The sequence below is a fragment of the Boleophthalmus pectinirostris genome, unplaced genomic scaffold (genome assembly GCF_026225935.1).
Source record: "Boleophthalmus pectinirostris isolate CB_2022bp ecotype Guang Dong unplaced genomic scaffold, ASM2622593v1 HiC_scaffold_23, whole genome shotgun sequence".
In the NCBI taxonomy this organism is placed as follows: domain Eukaryota; kingdom Metazoa; phylum Chordata; class Actinopteri; order Gobiiformes; family Gobiidae; genus Boleophthalmus; species Boleophthalmus pectinirostris.
Genome location: NW_026571207.1, coordinates 26775593 through 26799485, shown reverse-complemented (window position 1 = coordinate 26799485; position 23893 = coordinate 26775593). Strand labels below are relative to the sequence as shown.

General features: G+C 37.6%; 1 protein-coding gene across 1 annotated transcript; it reads right to left on the bottom strand.

The window, feature by feature from the left end:
* Window positions 1–318: 318 nt before the first annotated feature.
* Window positions 319–23759, bottom strand: cyfip2 (cytoplasmic FMR1 interacting protein 2). Its single transcript, XM_020927163.2, has 30 exons — window positions 23590–23759; window positions 17604–17753; window positions 17005–17094; window positions 15697–15774; window positions 15102–15203; window positions 14831–15012; window positions 14645–14741; window positions 13597–13725; window positions 13404–13508; window positions 13219–13307; window positions 12352–12589; window positions 11408–11560; window positions 11141–11280; window positions 10918–11065; window positions 10584–10737; window positions 10012–10168; window positions 9838–9934; window positions 9442–9518; window positions 9258–9366; window positions 9046–9165; window positions 8400–8599; window positions 8225–8312; window positions 7695–7838; window positions 7385–7475; window positions 5292–5422; window positions 2947–3019; window positions 2770–2864; window positions 2441–2679; window positions 2200–2347; window positions 319–1992 (listed from the first exon to the last, which is right to left on the bottom strand). The coding sequence occupies exons 2-30, from the start codon at window positions 17718–17720 to the stop codon at window positions 1825–1827; spliced, it is 3759 nt and encodes a 1252-aa protein (XP_020782822.1). The 5' UTR covers window positions 17721–17753; window positions 23590–23759; the 3' UTR covers window positions 319–1824.
* Window positions 23760–23893: the final 134 nt, after the last annotated feature.

The window sequence follows — 23893 nt, the reverse complement described above, 5'->3', positions numbered from 1 at the left end:
TCTGCTAGGAGAACGTATTCATAGTTACATTCATAAATCAATAATAGGCCCTGATTCAAGGTATTCATAAATTAAGAATTAATTAATTAAAATTCAAAACATCTGCCAAAATAGTAACAGAACAATTAAGATTCTCCTTGTAACCATCCCCTCACTATTCCTGTATTGAATTCTGCACTATAATATCCTCAATATATTAATAAATTGTATATATTATCATATATTATTAACATATTAATATTATCAATGCCAATAATTAGCATACTATAACTGGTATGATAAACTGTAACACGTATTTATGACAAGAACAGCATTACATCAGTTAAACCATTTTATTTCATGGAAATACAACATAATTTTGTATCCTTTTCAGGACCATTGTTGTACATTTTATATTTTATCATTTTTTGTACTTCAAAACATAGTCACTTGTACAACAATATCATAAACAAAGCCTCATGTCACAAATGGAGCCATTGATGACAATAAATTACACTTGCCATGCTTCAAGAGTTTCAAGAGGATACCTTTGTACCTTCATTTTTACTAGATTTATCTTTAAATGAAAGTAAACCGGACTTGAATAAATATGATAAAAAGACACTGGAGTTACAAAAGAAACCATTGTCATTCAAAACAGAGCAGAAAAAAAGACCACAGGGCTGTTTTGTAAGGGTTAACTTTCCATTCCTTTTTACGAGGACACATTTGCATATTTCAATAACACTGCTAAATCTAAAAGAAAAAATGTAAATACTGACTATATTTAGGAAATTGCCCTTTAATTATAACTGACACTTTAGTTAAGATTTTTTACCATTATGTGCAGAGTATTTCATAGGCCACACAGACCAATATAATTCATTCACACTCAAACAGCTTCTAGTACAGCATTGTCTTTATACAACCTAGAGGTATTCTCTAATTACATTTCTCTCTTCTTTTCTCAATGGAAAAAGACACAATGGACCAGATGAATGCATGTATGTTCCAGTATTTTAAATAATAGCACTGTTTCCATATACAGAATATAAAATCTTTTAAACAAAGAAACAAATGATGTTGATGAGGTTTTCAGTCAGTAATAGGCAAATATACCAAATGTTTCAAATAAAATATTAATAATTAAAAACAGTTACAACACTCAACACTTCACTTAGTTCAACAGTGAAATTTACAGTGGACCTGGTACCAATTAAAACGTGTTTGAAGGAAACAAAGGCGCAGTTTGTGAAAGTAAAAAGAAACGCAACTTTCATTCATTGACAGGAAGCAAGCAGGAATAGAGCATGAAGTATTTATCATGGCATACACATGATGAGGAAGATTTGATTATTTCACAAAAAGAGGATATGAAATGTGAGACGTGAATGGCAGACTAGCACAGATGTACTAGTGTGGGAGCTGGAGCTGTAAGAAGCACCATGTTGAACGAAACGGCGAATGGACTAATGTAGTGTTCATTTCATAGGCTCTTTTTAGTACAATATCTATAATTTAACACTATGTCCAAAATGTATTCATTTTGTATGTCATGGTTTAGACCACAGTTGTGCAAATGAAGGAAAACAAGAAGGCATGCATGAGTTTGAAAAAGTCAGGACTAAAGAAATAAAACGTGTATGAAAAGATTCTACCTCTTGTTGATTTTAAGGGAAAGGCTTTAACTTTAAGACAGTCCTTTATGAAGAAAGGAATAGTTTGAGAGGATTTGTCTTTGGATTCATTTTTCCAGTATAGAGCCAATCCCATAAGACCAACCAGGCAGAGATCAGGGGCACAGCTAAGGACATGTGTCTGTGTGCACTGTGGGAGGGCCTATTCTCAACAGGTGGTGGCCAGAGACTGGTGTATAGGAGGCTGGAAGCACCGCACATGCTCCACAGTGGAACTGTCCGTCTCCACAGCCTTCATGTACTTGTTCAGAATGGCAAAAATTTCATTGTTCAAGATCTGGTACTTCCTGATGCGGTCTGCCATCTTCTTCAAGGGCTGAGGACAAAAAAAACAAAATGCTGTTTATAAATAAAGAATCCAATATATTTTTTAAATGAAAACACCATTATCTGTGTTCTATTTCCTCTGAGGAGCTAAATGCTGTAGCTGCACTGCATCCATCTAATTGCCACATCCACATCACATGAGTCAACTTTTTTTGTTATATTATTGAATATATTACAGTAGATTAGGAATACTTACAACATTCTTGATGATTTCATCTTTTCCATCTTGTCTTTGGACTTTGAGCAGATGGTAGCAGAAGTCAAAGAGGTCAAAGCGGCGCTGTTGTCCCAAAAGTACTATGATGGCGCAGCCAGCCCAGTTCAGCCCATCCCCAAAGCACTGTCTGAAAAGCAAAAAATATGATAATAGGTCAATGACTATGGTTTTTACCATTATGCAGTAACCAAGAAGCAATAAAACTGCCTCTTATACTTACTCTGCTGTAAACTCGTGTGTGCCCACAGGGATGCAGTAGACAAACTGCATGGCGCTCCACAGACGGTGGAACTCCATACACTCGTCCACATGCATCACTCCGTTGGTGGGAGGAGGGCCGCGCCAGACCCCATCCTGAAGGAAACTGCGAATCCGGGTCAAAATCACCTCGAACATGGACAGGCCACAGCACAGACGCTCTTTGGTCAGCAGGTCTCCCTCTCGGGCGATTGCAATTTGCTTTATCACCAAAGTTAGAGATACAAAGTTAGGGGAAAATTTTAAATGCTTAGGCTACTATCATGAATATCTGATAGCAAAATAACTGACCTGTGGAGTGCCCAGTCGCTCAATTAGAGGCACAAGATGGAGAGGGGCATACTTCGCTTCCAGCCTTTTCATCCTCACCTCAAGCCGCTCTCCCTCTGTGTGATCGAAACAAAACATTTGAAAAACATACAACGTAAAACAATTTTGCTATTATAACAAAAATATTTGATATAATACCTTTGATGTAAACTCTTGGTAGAATATTTTGGAAAGGAGCGGCATGTAACAGATCACACACCTCTTCCTGGGACTAGAATGAAGCAGAGCGTGGAAATTTTAAAGATGTGCATAAAAGTATTAACAATCTTTACACATTGTACAGGCAGTGTTAAATATCTATGTTAATTGTACAGACAATTTGATGGTGCATGCATGTAGCCATGAGGTGATGTTGCAGCGGTCAGTCTCTTTCTGCTAAATTCCTTTATTTTCTCTTATGTTTGTATTGCAAGTTAAACTCAAAACTCAAACTACTGCATATGTAATGAGATAAGTTACTTTAGGTCTATGCAATGTCATGATACATGTATTTTATAATTCATCAGAAAATATTATCAAGCCATGATCTTGGTTAGCTACAAGAGCAAGCAAAAGATCAGTCTTAAATCTTGTAATGGTCTTAATGAATGCAACTTTCAATGCATTAACAGCCACACAGCAGAACTCCCATGCAATGCAAGCTTTATGTCATCCAAATGAAGAGAAATACAGTGAATAGAGCAGACAAAGAACATCTTGTACCCTTGGCTAAAAATGATGAATGAGAAAAAGAGCCATGCAATATTAAGTGAGAAATAGATAGATAGAACTCGCATACATAACAAAGATACACTCTGACACAAACCAGTGCTATTGGAAGAGTCATGTTTAACAGGCATTACAAGCTCCGAGAGTCAGTGATGTGTGGAGGCAGTGAAATGTTAAGCACAAGACGAAACAAAGAACAAACCAGAAAAGTACAACCACTTTTTCCATGGAAGACAAGGACTGAGTGAGTTTTAAAATGTGGTCAAACTAATTCAGAAGTAGTACAGGCTTTTCAATCATTAGCTGAACTTGAAGTATAATTTGAAGTACGTTTGATACTGAAATGTTAAAATTGTGATGATCGAAAGTGTCCGATTGCTTCCATGGTGATAGCAGGTTAAATTTAATGGTACATAGTAAAAATAGAAAAGTAGAATAGACGTAAAAAACTCATAACAATAAGAGAAAAGTACATAATCTGTACTCTTGTTTATTGAAAATCAAACCCTAAATCCTTACCACCTTTGGTAGATGCCAGCGTGAAATGAAAAATAAGAAATAGTTTTAGATAACATCAGCTAAATGCTTCACATTTCAATTGGTGGTTTTCAGATTCTACAATAAGGTACTACATACATCAAGATGGGGGCCAAAAACAGTTTTGCCTATTGATTACATTGTACTTTACCACAAAATACTGGAAAGGTAAATTCCCAAATATAAAACCTAATCATTTCTCTTACTGACTAGACCAGGGGTGGGCAAACTTTCTGGCTCGCGGGCCACATAGGGTCCTAAAATTTGACTGAAGGGCCAGACAGCAGACAGGACATAACGTGTTAAGAGCTCGGCTTCATTACTTTCTTATTCACATTTACCTAGGACTTCAGACGCTACACATTTCATCACTACTGTGAAAGATTCAAAACACATAAAACTGTTGAGACCTGCTCCACTGCACACCACGAGTGAATGTATATCATGACTTCACTGTTTTCAAATATGACTGGTAACAGCTTAATAACAAAGCTCACATCGTTCAATCACAGATACACACCTGTGAGTGCAGTAAAAACCTGATTCCAAATTGTTGTACATATTAACAAATACAACTTACAAATTACAGGTTTTATTGATTGATTTTTACCAACTCAAACTGGAAGCAGTGCAGTCTTATATCTTAAGCACCAACTACTTCACTCATGGTCTGAATAACTCCTGTAAGAACACTTTCCCATAAAGGCCAACATAATACGCCGCAACTCAATGTATATATAGTGCGCCATCTACTGGGAAACGCTGGAAATGCATGACAAATAAAACATCAACAAGGTTTATTATTGTAATTTATTCCAGTTCGGCGGGCTGGATTAAAAGGTTTAAAGGGCCGCAAACGGCCCCCGGGCCGTAGTTTGCCCACCCCTGGACTAGACCAAAGACCATGCTATATAACAACAAAAATCTGCAGCTGAACAATATTCATTTTACCTGCCCCCCATCTGTATTCAATAATACTGGCCTATAGGATGTACTGATGTCATCTGAAACCCAGCAATAGCGCTTGGACATTATATGCACTTATATGTATAATGGCTAGGTGATTTTGGCACTTGAATACCTAATACCTTACCCTAAAACAAAATACTACATTTCCAGATGTTGAAGGATAGATTTTCCAAGATTGTAAAGAATAAAGAGCAAATGGAAAACCAGGGGAAAGTCACTATATGGTATAATATTCTTATTTCCGTAGTAGTGATGTTGAAACGTCTCACCAGAGCCTGTTCGATGAGCAGGCAGAAGAGGATGGCGTTGCCCACCTCCCTCAGACTCTGGAACACGTCTGTCTTCAGCTCTGCGTACTCTATGATATCCTTCAACTGGTGATGGAAGAATTCCAGTATACCTGTCAGGAAGAGAGAGAGGTTGGCGGAGAGGGAAAAGGGAGAGAGCGAGAGACCGAGCGACAAAGAGAAAGGGCAGAAGGAAGGAGAGAGAGAGAAAGAGAAAGAGAGAGAGCATGTCAGGACAGAAGAAGAGAGAGAGGGGCAGTGAGACAGGGAGAAAGGATAGAAGGGGAAAGAGAGAGAGAGAGAGAGAGAGAGAGAGAGAGAGAGAGAGAGAGAGAGAGGGGAAGGGGCAGAAGGAGAGGGAGAGAAAGAAAGACAGGACAGGATAAAGAGAGGGAGGACAGAGCAACAGTTAATAGACCCACCATCTGCTGCAACCATTACAAAATCAGACACATTACAAATGGCTCTTTTATTGTAGCCGTCACTTACAAAGCCCCAAGGCACGGTACCTACTAACTCTCATTATCTCTGTGATAATCTATTGTTACCATGTTGAATCAGCCTTGACAGACGCCCTGACCCACATTCGGTCCAGACATAAGGCAAAAGGATCATTAAGTACTGACAGGGGCTCACAGCCAGTGGGCCAGGTACACATCTCACTGTCTAATAACTAACCTTAATTAGAAGCATGAACAAAGATAGGCCTGTTATGATAATTACTATCATTTTGGGGCTCAATATTTATTGCAAGTACATTTTCTTCATAATATTGGGGAGATTTTTATGTGATATGGTAAGATTTGAGCTGTGGAGGGTTGAATAAGTGACTTTTATGGCTAGTTATTGGTTAATTATGGAATTTAATTGGCGCAACTCATACCTTTTAATGACACAGTACAGTTTCAATATTATCGTTTATCGTAGTATCCCTCTGTACCAATATGTCATTCTTTAGGCCAACAAAGAATTTTTCCATAATGAACAAAAGTTTCATGCTAGTACTACTTAATTAATGCCCTAACCCCTAATTAAGTAGTTACCAAGCCTGAATAATTTTAATACATGATTTGTTCATTATGAATTAGGTCTTTGTTCATGCTTTATTAAGGATAATAAAGGTGTAGTGCTAACGACATCTCAATACGACACATGCATACAATTCTCTGCAATTCTATTTTTGTTTTATACATGTTTTTGTCCTCCTTTGGGTTAGCCAGTTACTTAGAACTACTTTAATAATGCCTGAGTAAGTCCTATTTTAGACCTAGTTTAGCCAAGGTCTTTTTATAGACCTGGTTTAGATCTGGTGGTACTGGAAAGCAAGGAATTTTCTCTACTTTGTGTGAAAAGTTTGAAAACCAGAGATCTATAGGTTACCAACACCTTATATATAGATACGCTCTTCCACTGTAATCTGAAGCAGTTTAAAGCCAGGGAAAGAAAAGACAGGAAAACCCATTTACATCAGTACATTTGACAGACAATTTCAGCTATAAATTATCTATATTACAACTTATTAAAAATTAAGTAAATGATTAGAAGACCAGACTGTTTATCTAGTGTGTCCTCAAATGACTCGTTAACTCCACTAACGTTTTCACAACACACTTTGTCTCAGTCCAGATGATGTAGAGGTTTGTGTGGAGTCAGCAGTTTCCTGAGCCGAGAGCAGGCTGCACATATTTTCACTGCTCCCCTGTGTGGACCTGTCTATTCCATTAGCTACATGTGGTACTGTGCTCACAGATACAAGAGAACTTAACAAGCCAGGCTGAAGTTGTGCATAAAATATACTGTTCGCCATGTAACTTTTCTGGTGGAGGGCCTGCAATCTGAGTTTCTCTTGATTGTTCCACAGTATGGCATTAAACAATTAAATGATATTTTCTTTCAGGGTATTTTTAGCTAATAAAAAATCTCAAATTAAATTGAAGACGGACAAGTTCAAGGCAACACTGTGGAACATTCCCAGCAAAGCAAATAATCAGCTGTCTTTCTTGGCATATATAAAAATCAACAGGTTTCCATGGTAACAAAAATATGTAGGTAAATGCACTGTATAATTTTCTCACCTGGGGAGCCATACTCGTGACGAGGCAAGCGGCAGATTTTGGGCATAACTTCTATCAGGGTTTTTACATACTGCAGAATGGTCCCTTGTAACTGTCAAACAAAATTCATATAAGAATAAAAAATATATAAAAGATGGCAATAATTAAAAGCATATTAAAAAAACTAAACCTGGAATGAAACTATGTAAAATTTTAACTAATTTAAAATACATCACCACAAGTTAAAAGACTACTGCAGTATTTAGTGAGAGTCAGACATAACATTATACTTGTAAAAAAAAAAAAAAACATTTGCCCAAAAAGAAAATACCAGGCTTTTGACGATTTTCAGCAGCTCCTCCATCACCACGGCGATGCCCTGGTAACCGAGGAGACGGCAGATGGTCTTGAAATGAGGCGGTCCCACGAAGTTTCTGTACGAGCTGTATATGTGGGAGTAGGCAATGTTCAGAGGCTGCAAACAGAAGAGGAGACAGACTTGTGATCATCTGGGACAGGGAAGTTATTTTAGTCAAATAAGGTCTTACATTCCTCTTTGTTTAATCCTGATGTCATCCTTGAATAGTTGAGGTTTAGTCCAGGTTTAGTCCAGGTTTAGTCCAGGTTTTGTCCAGGTTTTGTCCACATTTTGTCCACATTTTGTTATAGTTATGTTATGGTATTGTTATGATATTGCCCTGGTACTATCCTGGATTATTTTCAGTTTTTTATAGTTAGTTGAAAAAGACTTGATTTGGAGTTAGTTAAGGCAAAGCATTTGGCTTATTGCAGTTTATTAACAATTACTAAAACATTTTCTAGGGGACATTTGAACCATGCAAATTAAAAGGTGCACCTTACCTTTGAACCATAAAGGTAATAAGGCTGCACGTTGGCTGGCTTGTCTCTTTGAGGCTCCTGTGTGAAAGGAATGGCTGTGCGAACAAAGCTGCAAATCAAAAATAATAAATGGTAAAAACCAAAAAAAGTAGATGCAATCATTAAAAGCTATTAGGATGAAAACCAATGATCTGACCGGTTTGTGGACCCATTGTAGCAGTAGTTTGGGAGGAAATCAAAGTTGAGCTCCCAGAAGACGTGCAGTGTGATTCTTCCATAGGGAGCGGACACGTTGTGGTTGGCTTCACGAAACATAGCGTCGAAGCTGTCCAGAGTCATGTGTTTGGACAGCAGCCGGTGCGTCAGACGGTTGATCTCCAGCAACCATTCCAACTCCTTTAAAAGATGAAACAAAATATATTATTATTAAAGCTGTGTAGAAATTAGCTATTGATACTTGCAACGTTCTACATATATGTCTATTGGCAGAATGTTCAGAAGTTACCACAGACACAATGCACATGTTAGTAAACACAGACAAAAAAGTGTTAAAATTGTCTGGAAAAAATACAAAATGGATTTAAACAACACATTTTCAGGAGCATTCATGGTCCTGTTTAGGTATTTGACATTAGCTAGTTTGTGACTGTAATTTTATGTGTGAGAGACTTGTTTAATGTCATCTCATCTGTTGTAATTCCAACTAAGTAAGTGCTTTCTTGTTTAATCTGATCTTTTATTTTAACTTAGTCCAAGTCTAATAGAGCTTCAGACAGAGGAGAGCCTCCAGTTAGCATCAAAACCCCCAGAAATCTTGAATACTTTAAAAAAGAAGACATTACCACTATTGAGGTGAGGTCTTCACTCTCAAAGCGGCTGATGGCGTGGTCCAAAGACTTGTACATTGCTGCAGAGATTCTTTGTGTTATCAGTCGGTTCAAGTCAATTGACCGACCCAGCAACTGCAAGAAACCAGGTATACAGACTGTTATTTTCTACAATAACAAACATATGTCATTCAATTTTCAAAAAGAATGTTGACCATGGCCTTTACCTGTACATGTCTCTGTTTGAGCAGTGTTTCATAGCGGTTTGATGGTGGATAAGGGATAATTACACCGTAGTTTTTACACTCGGCTCTGAAGCGCTTGTCTAAGAGCACGCTGAGGGACAAAACAGCGTTATCTCAAGAGTCTGATACAAGATTACACATTTAGTAGATAAGCATCTACTCCTACCTTCCAGCCATTGCTTTGTAGTAAGCAAATATCTGATCTGCTAACTTGTAGACAAACTGATCAAAGCAGAGGTTGACCTAGAAGCGAAAAGGGTTATTTTAAAGCATCATATATTCAAACAAGTGATTCATTATTGAATGTGTTGATTAGAAACTGTGATAGCAATTTATTCACCTTAATTAGCCTTAATAAAGCAACAAATGATTTATTACTAATCACTCAGGTTTTTGTAATACCAACAACTAATTAGGGTGTTAATTAACTAGTAAGTGAGCATGATTTTCATTTTTAATAACCTTTTTGTTCATTGTGAATCAAGTCTTCATTCATTCTTTATTAAAGCCATTTCAAAATCGGGTTATTAAAAAGGTCTTACCCATATTATTATCATCTTACCTCAGCTTCAATCTCATCGTACAGGAACTGTTTCTTGAATTTCGTGAGAGCATAGTATCCACTGTCATTATACAAGTCTAGAGGGTATAGCACATATCTAAAGAGAGGAGTATTGGGTTACATTGTTGAATACTTGAACATAATGGCAGAACTTAGTTGATTTTCAGGACTTACTCCATCATAGACGGCTCCTTGGTCTCCAGGATGTGGTCTGTGAGGATCCAGGGCATGGACATCTCGATGGGGAACTGGATTCTACGGCCCATGGTCAGTTCCAGGAAGAACTCTCTGAACCAGAGCTGAGACAGGTCACAACACTGCTGCAGAGCCTCTGTGTGGGGGGGCAAAGAGACAGGGGCAAAGAGACAGGGGCAAAGAGACAGGGGCAAAGAGACAGGGTCAGGTCAGTTTAAAATGTGTTCACAGCTTTGAGATGGGGCGTGTATGTAGTGGGGCTGCGATGATTAATCAACTAATTGACTAGTTGACTATAAAAAAAATATCTTTATCTGGACTACAGACTCTAAAACACATAAGCAAAGATCTTTTTTTAAATGTCTAATTTTCATCAATAATACACTTCATAACTATTCTCCATTTAATCCTTTAGTCACCACATTTCAAGTTTTATTTGGTTCCAAATTTGTCTTAAAAGTCTCACTCTTAAAACATAATTTGCTGACTACTAAAATACTTACTAAAATACTCGACTAAGCCCTACTCTGTGGATTATGGATTGACTTTACCGCTGAAGTTGAGCAGGTGTGTGTAGAAGAAGGAGTGTTTGTGGAAGTCTTCAATGGCCACCACGATGGGCCCATCCAAACTGCTGCGGAGAGTCTTCTTTGAGCCACTCTTATCAGCTATCAAGGACTCAAGCATGGTGCGCACCATGTACAGCTACAATGGAAAAAGATACAGAAGCAAGTTACATTAAATACAACTTAACTGTATTTCTAGGGCACCTTAAAAACACAATTGGCCAAATTGCTGCATACAAATTAAACAGAAAGCATAAATACAACCTGGAGTCGTACAATGTTTTTAATGTTTTTGTTTTGGTCCCATTCAAGTAAATACCTGAGTGCTTGAGGGTCCCACAGCTCTGCGAGGAACTTTGATGTCAAATCCACCTTTGGGGTCCTTCTCTCCTCTGAGACAGGGGTCATTCGGAGGCTCCCGTCCTCCGTCCCAGTCACACACAGTCTTTCGAATAGCTTGGAGAACACTGGACAAAGCAGAGAAAATGTGGTTTAAGAACTCTGCATCTATCACATGAACAGAAATGTAAATAATGATGTACCTAATTAAGACGTTTTTCTTCTTGCGTACAGCCTGCCTGAGGGGCTCTCTAAGGGTCACTTGGGCAAAGTCCTGTAGAGCAGCATAAATGGTGTTTCTGATGGCTTGGTTAAACACTGACTCCATCCGACCCATAAGAACCTGTAGATGAATAAGCAAGCATATTATTATCATTTTAATTAAAGAGGTAAGTGCATAGTGATGTAATTTATGGCCAACCTTTTATCATCGAATCTAATCAGGTGGATGCACTGGTTCAGTGTTTTACCTGCAGCCCCTTTATCATGGCGATGACCTCCACCAAGGCAAACTTCTCCTCACTGGTGTAGTTGTACCGCGTGGCTCGCTCATACTCTTCTGCTGTCCCAGGGCAGTCTTTATTACAGAATTTATCTGTGGGATGGACCAGCTTCCACGAGTACTGACGGAAGAAAAAGCAAACTTTAGATCAAAACAATATTTTATTTATATTCAATTATCACAAAGAATTTATTTTATGGTTTGGAATAATGTAATATACAGAATCATTCTTAGTTCATAATACCATAATAGGGAAAATATGAAATCAAAGGCTGGCAATTTTGACTTGATTTTGATTATTTTTTTGACTAATATATTTTTAAGTTACACCAGCCTAGTTGTATATTTTTTGTATACACAAGAACTATGTAGGTATTTGTATGTTGGCTCAAGTAGAGTTACTACAAAACAAAACATGTTGATGGGAGGCAAACTGAAAATTTGATAACAGCACAATTGTTGTCCTGGTATATTGCCCTGAATTAAAACTATTAAGAATGACAGCAAAAAGACTTAAAAATATTAAACATAAATTGAACAGAAATTATTAGTGTAAAATTCCAAACAAAATTTATGCACCTTTGTGGTTAATTTTATAATTCATTCACATTTTGTTATACTTGAATCTCATCAACCATAACATTTATAAAGCACATTATAGCACAATCAAGATACATTGTTAAAATATATTATAATTGTTATTAACATTATGACTGAAAGGTTTTCATTCCGCACTCTTCTCTCTAATTTAATGTCTCTGATTATTTATGTTTTGATTTGTTTTTAGTGGGATTTTAATGTATTTCTTATTCTGTAAAGCACTTTGAATTACCTTGTGTACAAATTGTGCTATACAAATAAACTTGCCTTGCCTTGCCTAAAACTATTATATTCATTTTTGCCTCCACTTACCACTTCCATGACATGCGTGCTCCACTTGGACAGCAGCTGCAGCCCCCTCAGAGCCAGGTCAAACAGCTCCCTGTACTCTTCGTCTGATTTCTGGGAGTCGAGTCCGGAGCCCGTCACCACCTCACTGTTACTGTAACGCGCCAGCTCTGAGATGAAGCGAATGTGGTCCTCCCTGATCTGCACCATCTGCTCACACAGGTTGTACTGCGGAGAGATGCTGCTCTGAGTGCATGTCCACCTGAGGAGAGGGCACAAAATCAAGCAGTTTTAAATAGTGGACAATGACTATAACATGCAACAGTTCTGTACATACAACATTGTTCTTATATTATACTGTGATGTGTGAGCTACTGTGTCCAAATAACTTCCCTTGTGGATCAATTGATTTGTCTACGTCTAAGGCATTATTCCAGAATGTATTACTAAAAAATTCAATAAAATGTTTTAAAATATGTATTGAAAAAGCTCTGTTTATTATGTATGTAAGATAATTTACTATCAACTATAATTTGTATTCACTTGCATATGACATAATGCTGCATATTTTTATTTCATCCCCAGTTGCCTTATGTTGGGAATTCACACCAGCTGTATAAGACGCATTAACACTTTTGGTGAATTTTAAGTTTTGCTTTTTTCAACAGGCTGTAGCTTCCACTAAAAAATCTATCCCACTGGAAATTAATGCTATAAAATTATTCATAGGAACCCAATAAAAAAAAAAAACAGAAAAAAATTGGGGGAATAAGTTTGTCATGCTGAAGCCTTATTGGGTTTGTTGTGAGATACCAGGCGTTGAGGGGTTAAGGCTTTCTTCATTATTTATTAAGGCTATTCGGCCATTATTATTACGAGTATTTTTCTTACTTGGATTTGTTCTCTTCATAGTGAGCACTGGTCTCGATGTAGCGTGACAGTTCTATCTGCATATCTCCAAATAACGGCACCACTTGAAGCTGAAACAGACGTATGAAAAAAACTCATCTCACCCTCAGGTCACAAACACAAACAGCTCGCTGGATAAAAGACATGCAAAACAAGACTGCGCTTACTTTGAAAAACTTGTCAATCTTGCTCAGGTTGATCCTCTTTTTAGCATCGAGTTTGTAGATGTTGCTTACATTACCATCCATCAAATAGAGACCGAAGCCCATTACCTACCACGCACACAGAGAAAAGTGTTTTATAATGAGAAGACATGCAGGCACACAATAATTAGTGACCGTTATGTGGAGATTTTTGTACCTTTAGCAGCATGTGTTTCTCGCTGGGGGTCAGGTACATCTTGTTCTCGTAATAGTCGACGCAGATGTTGACGATGTCGGCCAAGAGCTCCTCATAGCCGGGGATCACCTCCAACTGTTGGTGCAGGCACTGTGAAGAGATAGAAAACATGATAGCTTATAATAATGACTTAGTTATATACAAAAAATATAAGCAGGTTTCAACTAAGACTTAAAGAGGTCCTACATTACTCAAAATGGACTTTTGTGAGCTTTAAGTCATGTTATAACGCTGTTACCTCATTTTTGTTTCATTTCATTAATGTTCGAGTATTTATTTTAGTCTATCTCCATCCCCAAAGCTAAAAATACTCTGTTACACCTTGTGATGTTATGAAGTGGTGATTTTCAAGTTAACAGCTCCTTTTACCTTTAGATCAGAAAAGATTGGCAATGGAGTTTAAAAACAGAAGGGAGCATTTCTATGACCACCTGACATCACAAGATGGAACAGTGTGTTTTCTGTTTGAGTGTTTGTGTGTTGAACATGAATGAAACAAAACACAACTCCAGGTGTGTTTGTGATGAGGAAACAACATTATAACAAAGAACAGGAAATAGCATAAAATGGGAACTTTAAATGGTGCAGAACATACCTAAACATTAACTGCTTGACAATGAAAAATAACTAGTCCCCCGTGTCTCAAAGTCATTTTAATGCTATGCATTTGTTGATGTGGCCACATATAAAGTATATAAAGCCCAGTGTGATTGAAGTTCACTCCATTTTGATCAGCTAAAAATATATATGCTCATTATGCAATTTATTTTTATTTATGTGCCATACTAAAGTGTATTCATCCTTCAGCACTACTATACTGACCAACAGCAATGTAAATTAGTGTAGAATAAAAGGTAGAACAATCTGATGGTGGATTTCAGAGTGATAAAAAATGTAGACAATTGCCATAGCAAACTGTTCAAATCAAAATATTATTTAAATGAGCAATGGACCAGGAAGGAATAAATCATGTGACTAAACCTGATGGAGATAATTTTGACAAACAAACCTGGGTGATCCTGTTGTGGTTCGCTAAAAACATGGACAGATTCTGGGACTCCTGAATGGACTGAGGGTCGGCCATTTTTCTTAAGAACTGAGCAGCCCTGAACACAACATGGTCAAGAGAAAATGTTAACTTTATATCAGTTTGTATTTTGGTCAAAACATTACTATACAGAAAGTGGCCGAGTACCTCTTATAGGCAGAGTGGTCATTCTTGACACTACATTTCATGTTTTTTAATTCATCCAATACAGCAAACATATTGATGAATTTTCCTAGCGTGAGTAAATAGGCCTCCGACACGAAGTCCTTCCTTCTCTCAGCATGACACAGACGTTTTACCTCACTGCAGAATCGCTCAATCGCTTTCCGCTGTGAGGAGAAAAACATTCAACAAAATCAATAACATCGCAAAAATACAACCTAAACATTATCAGTATTAAAATAAAATGTTGTCTTACTTGAAAATACATGAACTTCATTAGCTTGGTCACTTCAGGCTCCAACACTTCTACTGTTTTTTCATAGATCTCCACTCTGTTGGGTTGTTCGTTGCATTTTACCTTTGGAACACAAGAGGGAGCCATTTCAACACTTGAGAAATGAAATATTATTTACACATAGATCATTTACAGGCCATAGGCAAAAAGATCAAATCAAGATAAAGTCATTTTGCTTATTAAAATACTTGGAACCTTAATTACTGTAACTCAATATAATGAATAGTTTATTTTGCTGTCTTGTCGATCTATGAGCATTATTGGGGATTTATACTTGTGAGAATAGTTAGTTTTTAGTTTCACTTTCTATATGTATATATTTGCATATTCATAATAGCTTTGCACCTCTGGCCCATCTTGTCATGTTTATAAGATAATATTTAGAAGTTTTTATGCAGACACTCCCAAGGAAGAAGAAATGGGAAGTTTGTGGTTAGACATTTTAAAATATTAAACATAACTAGCAAAGCATGGGACAAGGGCAAGTAAGGCAGAAACAAACTTGTAACATTTCCAATATCAATGTGCACTGATAAAAAAAAATATATATATTTACCTGTGGAATGGCTCTTGAGCAGCTCCTCCAGGTGTAAAGCATCACAGCATACTCATGCCCTTCCTCCAGCATCTCATTCTAAAAATATGCAACATTTCTATTTTAAAAAGGTCCTAAATTATGCAGAATTGATTCTTGTGAGTTTTAAGCCATGTTATAATGTTGATACCATCTCAAAAACATACATGGAGTTGTGTTTCGTTTCACTCACATGTGTTTGAGTAACCCTTTATTATTCATCTGTCTACATCTCCAAAACTCAGAATGCTCTGTTCTACTTAGTGATGTCATGTAGTGGTAGTTTTCAAGTTAACAACTTCCTTTTACCTTTTGTTCGATTGGCAATTTCATTCAGAAAGTATTTAGTGATGGTGTATGGAAACTATGAAAAAAATAGTGAACCACTTCCTGTATTACCACATGACATCACAAGGTGGTGTTTCCTGTTTGAGAGAAGAATTCAGTGTAAAGTTTAAATGTGCAGGATTTGTGTGTTAAACGTGTGTGAATCAAACAAAACACAATTGAGTCTAACTGAATTTGCTCACATCTCGCTCCTCATGTACATCATAAAAATCTGTTTCCTGATTATTTGCATTATATGTGCAAAAAAAACAAAAAACTAATTTCAGTATTATTTCTAACACTTCTTTACACATATGTTGCCAGTTGCCAAATCATAGATAATTTCATACAGATTAAAATAAAAAATATATGGTCTACGAATAAAGTTAGCTCAAAGTGTCAGGGATGCCTTCTACATAGTGTGACTTGTTACCTGTTAAAAGAATAATATAAAAAGCATAAATCATGATCACAGTGTAAACATGACATATGCTTTTTCTTCAAAGTTTCACACCTTCATTGTCAAGCACTGTTCACACACGCATTCACTGTGGGTGAGACATAACTCTTACAACAATGAGGCTGAGAGGGGTGTCCTCAAATAGACTGGGTCTCCTCCGTGGGACTTCCTTTTTAACGAGGGTTAAATAAAGCTCCACTTCCCCTCTTTACCAGTCCAATCACACTCTCCATTCATCCAGCATCACGGGAGAGGAGAGCTTTAGACGAAGCCTGATTCACCGCTAACTGAATGTGTCTGTCCTGCCATAGGCTTCAATAACAAAACCCCTAAAGATAATCAGTGCCAATGAAACAATAGTCTTTTTGAATGTAAGGCTCAGATTCCCACAGGGTGCTTTGTGTTAGCCAAAAAGAGGAAAAACATGTACAAAAATACATACAAGATGGTACACATAGGAGAAACATGTCACAACAAATCAGTGTATTGATTTTGAGTCTCACCATGCTAGAGTGGACTGTTGCTTGCTCAATGTAACGAGCAATCCCAGTCACAAACGCATTCCTGTCTTCAAAGTTGGTGTCAAAATTGGCCTGGAGAAACGCAGGAGAGATGAAAGAGAATGGTTAAGAAGGAGGAGAAAAAGGAGCACTGAAAACACTTAGAGGAAAGTGGTGGATCTGTGTGACAGTAGCAGCAAGATGGTCGGGCTGTACAATACAAGAAATAGCATGATTGCATCCATTTTAAAACTTGTTAAGGCTCTGAACACGCTATATACTATTTCTGCTCTAAAATATAGACGCTAAGCCATTAAAATAGTTAAAATGTACTCTGATAATGTTTTTGCAGTACAGTACAGTAGTCACTTATGGAAAGCCCTGTGAGGTAACTATGGTTTAATATTGGCTATACAAAAGGAAAAAAGAGAAAATGAATATTGGTTGTATGTGAGAACAGGTATGGAGGTATGGTCAAATAAAATATTGACACGTTTAATAAATAGAAACAAATACAAAACATCCAGCATACTATTGTGATCTTTGCAAGACTGAAAATATAATGGTATGACAGTGTGTATAGGAGGGAGGAGAGGGGGTACCTGGTACATGATGGAGGAGGGCGGGGGCTCGATGCATGGCTGCTGGTCTGGGAGAGGCAGCTCCTCCAACAGGTCCACGTTGGACAGAGCATCCTCTAGCGTCACGTGGGTTGTCATGGCAACAGAGCGTCAGTCACACAGCAGCCCGGTCTGTGAAAGAGAGAGAAGGAATGTCAGATATCTACTAAACATGAGCAAGGAACAAGGGGGCTAAAAGTGGAGTCTAAGGTTGAACCAATAAAGGCAAATATGCTGCAGAAATGAATGTTGTCCCTCAAATTATGAAACACTCTATATAGTGTCAAGATCCATTATCCAACCTATTAATTATTGCACATATAGTTCCATTTTATTGTTATAAGAAATTTAGTCTATTGTATTTGATTTCTTTATTTGCAGCTTTTACTTGTTTTTCATTCTTAAGTGTTACTATTCTGATATAATTTTAATTCATCAGATCCAGTAGAGTCTACTGAATAAACCAGCAGACTGTGTATAAATGGACATAGCTGCAGCTAGCTGGTGCGTTCCATATAGGAAGTGAGCATGGGCGAGTTTCCAGCTCCATCAACTCTGACTCCAAGTCACTTTCCACTGTCCATAAATCAAGATATGAATATTATTAACAACCAAAGCAGGTGCCTTCTTTCCCTGAGGTTGCTCCCGTGAGCATTAGCAACAGGTTTGATTGACAGTGTTGCTAAATGCCTCTGCTAAACGTTACCTTCAACAGCCTCACTCTGGATGGGCTCTTTGGTTGCTATGAAACTCTCGATTGTAATTCGAAATATGGAACTCTGCTCTAAATTTGCCCCTATGACTGCTAGACTAGATGAGCTTCATTCGGGTGGAACTGATTGCTATAGGTGACATTTCACTCATTTAGTCCACTTCTTTACAGTCTATGGAGTAGCTGGAATAGCTGAACATGCAGTGCTATGCCACCGCACAGTTCTAACTCGAAAGCACTTTAAAAAAAAAAGAATAAATCGAGAAGAAAAGAGAAAGAAAGAGGATAATTCTAGTAAGTTCCTTGTATGTCATCATACTTGTTGGTGCCAGTATATGGGTGGTGCAAGTAGTAAGGAATTTGAAATATCTTTGCCTACTACTAAAAATTCTACAAGCATGTCATGCGTAAGATACACCCAGAAAGATCATGTGTTTATTTTCATTGTAGTAATTCCTGAAAGAGATGGAATGCCAAGCAGGACAAACTAGCCAGACACTCATTAAGTACATAGTAAGTCTGATTATGTTAACACTTCTTTGTTTTGCTTTAGCATCCACGCTAGAAGATCGAAGTCAAATTATCTACTATTTGTATTACAATAAAGTTCAAATTTGGCTTTTTTTTTTTTTTTTTTTTAATTAGTCGTCACTATTACAATTTTTAGCATCTGCAGAGTCCCACAGTCAATGCTGGCTGTTCTGTGTTAACAGTAGCTGCATATGCAAATTAAATGGAAAAGTCACGGCATTGGAATTTCATATCATCCCCTAGCAAGCAAAGATAAATCATGAGCAAAATGAAATGGTCCAACCTTAAATATAGGCTGATAATGCAATTCACAATTTTTCACATGGAGATAGTGTGAGACAAGCTAGTGTCACATTCTGCATCATGACTTTGCCAATTCAAATTCCTCTTCTAAAAAAAAAAATCTACTATTGTATGTGAGATGCATTTTATCTCACTGTGCACCTGCATCCATTCCCCTTGAAATGTACACTAAACCTTCTGCTCAGGGGAACTCAATGGTGCAGGTTTATTGGTGTTTCCTTTCTGCCTTCATTTGTCTGGGGGCTTTTAATTCTTCAAATACCAAGATCTGCAAACTTCACTGCTTCAGGAAAGGCGCAGCACAGTCGAACATTTGAATATGTCAAAATATGCCATTGGGGAAGAGGATTCAGACTATTTAAAAGGAAAACCTGTTGCAATATTTATTTTTGCATCATGCATATTCTTGGCATGCGTATCGGCTTTTAAAATTCCTTATCTGTGAGCTCCTTATCCTTAGCTTTTGGAGAAGTACCTCAATTTTTACCCATTATGAAACATCAAAGCAGCCAAGTAAGGTATCCAAGGTAACCAAGCTTATGTCATGTGGCTTTGGTTTCTATATGAGACCCCAATCAGCTTAATAAGATCAGAAAGAAAAGATCGGGGGGGTACAAAAGATGTAAAAAGATGGAGAAGTAGAAAAAAAATAGAATGGAGAGTTTAGGTTTAAAAGGGCAAAAACAGGCTGAAAGTTGATGACCTACAAAATACAAGGCTAAACCAGAAAAACAAGATCCACTAGTTATGTGAGTACGCCATGCCCAAAAGGCACCAGACTTTACAGTAAGCAACGAGCCACAAAGAGAGAGATAGAGAGATGGTCAAGTATGACAAAACAGAATCACTTATTTGTTAAGATTATCAACGATAATGCACGATTTTTGGGGAAAATCTACTTAAGTGATTTTTACAACCTATTACAATTTGATATACAGTTTGATAAGGTTTCAGTTCTCAGAGCACACTTAAGCACTTTAGACATTAGCATTAAAACTTAAGAAAAGACTGAAATGTGAAGTGCTAAACTAATACAAGATCCCCCAAAACATTTAACGACATTTTCAGGGGTTTGAACTGCATTTATCCAAATTTATGCATAAAGACAAGACATTTTATTTATAGGAGACATTACATAAATATTTGCAGTCTTTTTAATCTAATAAAACAGTTCAAATTTGTTGTTAGATTATTGTGATATGTCGTCAATTAAAAGCCTTATAATATACTATAATGATAAAAACACTTCTCCAACATGTCAGTATGGTCACTGCTGGTGCAGCTCCCCAAATTCACATGTGAGTGATTGGCAAGTGGATTAGCCAGTCAGGGAAACCCGTGGCCCGTCCATGTCAAAAAACATCAGATTTCTGCAGAATCAATGAGCGAAACACTAAACTGGGTAGGGAAATGTGGATTAGGGTCAAAATGATGATCAATGAGCTCCTTCTCCTGAGCATTACAGAAATAAACTAATCTGACAGCTCCAAAGTAATTTTAAAAATCTTTTTATTTGTATTTATAATCAAGTTTATACAAGTTTTTAACCACCCAGGCTTGTCTCTCTCTCCTCCTTATACTTATCAGTCCTTATACTGTTATTATGTGAGACAGATTTACAACTAAGTGCCTGAGTGTGTTTAAAAACAATACAGTCCCCTATGGTGTCAGTCATTATGGGAACATATTGATCAAACCCATCATTTACATTTCTGATGTTGACACTTGGTAACCAACAGAAGGGTGGAGCTTCCTGTCTATTCACAGTTAGGACACAGAAAATAAAACAACCACAAACCTCATAGCATTAAACGACACAGTAATAGACATCACTGGGGTCTGGTCTGAAGGGCTACACAACATATCGCAATCAAATAAGCAAGTAATAATAATAGAAAAATACTCTTTAGACTTGATACAACCATGCTCTGAAATGCAGGCGATTCTTGTATCATCATCAGATCAGTTCATATTTCAGTCTTCTCTCAAAGATTAATAATTCGAGTTGTTTACAATGTGCAAATTGCAATATTTGTCTGAAAAACAGCAGTTTTCCCAGCCATAGTCACTCTAAAATAAAGAAAGTTATAGACTGTGACAAATGGACAGCAGGATGTGAATTTTCTACACTTCTAAACTCAGAGACTATTGGCTTAATTGCACTGCTTGAAAAATGTGGATTTACAGAGGTTTTGACAGGCATACAAAGATATTATCCATGTAGATACTGACCCATCTGTTCTCGGGGACACAGCCATGCACTGACGGTTGAATAAACTTTCCCACTTGTTTCAACAGTTGGTGTGTGTGTTTATGGCTGTGCATTTTTCACAAAGCAAAGAACCCCTTTATTCCCTTCTGGCCCCTGTTATAGCCCTTTTAAACAAGCGGAACAACTGAGTGAGACAGCACAAGACAACAAGTCCCTTTATGACAAGCATAGTTGGGCAAAATACAGACTTCTTGGATGTCAGGACCCCTATCTTCACTGAAATGGGTAGCAAAGTGCCCCCAGCTGGCTAACTATTGAGAATGCAGTTCATGTTTCTTTATGAGAGCCCCACTATTGCATACAGCTAATAGAGGAAATTAAAGAACAAGAACAAGAGATGACACAGAATGGGAAAACTAAAATAGCTTATAGAGTAAAGAGATCCAATTAAGGAAGAAGGAAGTGCTAGGTAACATATTTTAATAGCACCAGAACTGACTAATATAGTGATGTAAAGAAGCCAAAGGTGAACATAATACGATTCAGGTTCTCAATAAAGCGGAGCGTATCTAACTTTACACTTCTAATGTCAGTACACAATGCGGATAGATTTTTAGAGTAACTTTAAAATACCCTCAATATTCAAGTAAGGAAAAAATAAAATAGCATTTGTAGACTTTTAGAACTCATATCTTCATGCATTTCAGAGTTATAGAGAGAACAGCGTGTGAATCTTATGCCACATCTTGTGAATGAGTTCTCCCCCTAGGCAAGGCCACGGTAATCATATATTTCTCACCACTACAATATGATGTGATCCGATCACATGGAAGACGGGTATCTAGTCACAAAAGTTAAGACAATGACACCAGTATCACATGTGGTAAGCAGTGCGTCACTTAAGAAGGACCAAGGACGCTGTCGGAGGTATTTCACAGGCTAATTGAGATCAAGTTTGTCCCTAAAAGCTGTTGTTGACTCCTGATCTACATGATGTAACACACTGCTTTCAAAGTGTCAACAATACACATCACATGAACATGCAGGCTGGGGCTCACATGACAGACAAAAAACATACCAAACAACAAAAATGAAACCAATCATTCATACAAAAATATTGGTTTAATACTGTGTTATTATATGGGGAATGTCCAAAAGCAAAAAAAATAATATATCAATCATGCCTACTATAACCCAGTTCCTATTTATGGAGCTTTATAAATAATTTGTGCAAAAAAACAAGTGACCATTGCCTTGGATAAATGCAGAAATGCAGTCTGTGGCACTAACTGAATGTTTTGCATCATATATTTTAAGACAACAATTACAATTTATCAAGATTATAACAGACTGATGGTGTGAATAGTTTTAATGCTAAAATGCTGATTCTACCAACACGCAAACAGATTATGCATTATTGTGAAATCAAGGATGACAATTTCTCAGTAAAATGGTTCTTGAAAATTTGGTTGTGACAGAGATAGTATTAAGTCAACGTAAAAATCCAATTTAGTATTTCAGAGCTTGGCTGATTTATCTCAAAGCTGAATTAGTCTAAATCGGTTCATTTTAAAGATAGAATGCTATTACTACGACTACATAGCAGCATTTTGGAGAACGTAGCTAGATAAAAAATTTATAGCCTAGTAGTAGCCTATAATCTGTGGATGCAACACAGAATCGAAACGAGCGGAAGTAGGTGAACCTGTCATATGAATCAGTAGGCCTGCTGCTGATAGACGTGGAATACCGCTTTGCATTTTAAGAGGTCGCTCAAAGCAAGGCAAAAACAACAAAAGATGGACAATAAATAAGATAAAAGGAAAAAATGCGAAATAAACTAAAGAAATGATATGGATACATCAGTGCACTCGCTACAGTGGATGCCTCTCCTCACCCCACCCATCTCAGTGTGAGCTACGATGGAAGCTAACGGGACTCCCATTCATGCGCGAAAATGATCCAAAAACGCCCCAAAACTACCGCTTTGTTTTATATTTATACATTCCTCTGCAACATCCACGACTATTTCCTGTTTCTGTTCTGGCTGCTAAGAAACAGGAACGATGCTTTTGAGGGAAAAACAGATCTACTCGTCTCCAGCCATCATCACTACACAGCTCACATCTCCAGCGCAGCCCCCGCTCGCTCTCTGCTCGCTCCATCTCCGCTGCGGCTCCGATCCCGTTACTTTTACGCACACCACGTACCTGTAAATTGCATGTCCGTCCGGCGAGACAGAAAGGCGACTGGACTGTGCCGCGGTTGGCGACAGCGGTCCACCGTTTGCCGATGGTTTTTATTTCTCGTCTTCACCACCGACTGATGCTCTAGTTTCGCCCAGTGCCGAGCGAGTGCTAATCCACCCCACACAAAGAGCAGAAAATGGCTGCAAGTGCATTTTCTTAAAGGGACAGTCGCCTCACCGCCGTGTCGAGAGAGGGATGATGGTGAGGTCCCCCCGACATGTTGATTCAGGCATCATTCTTTTCATTTAATCTATTTCATACGATC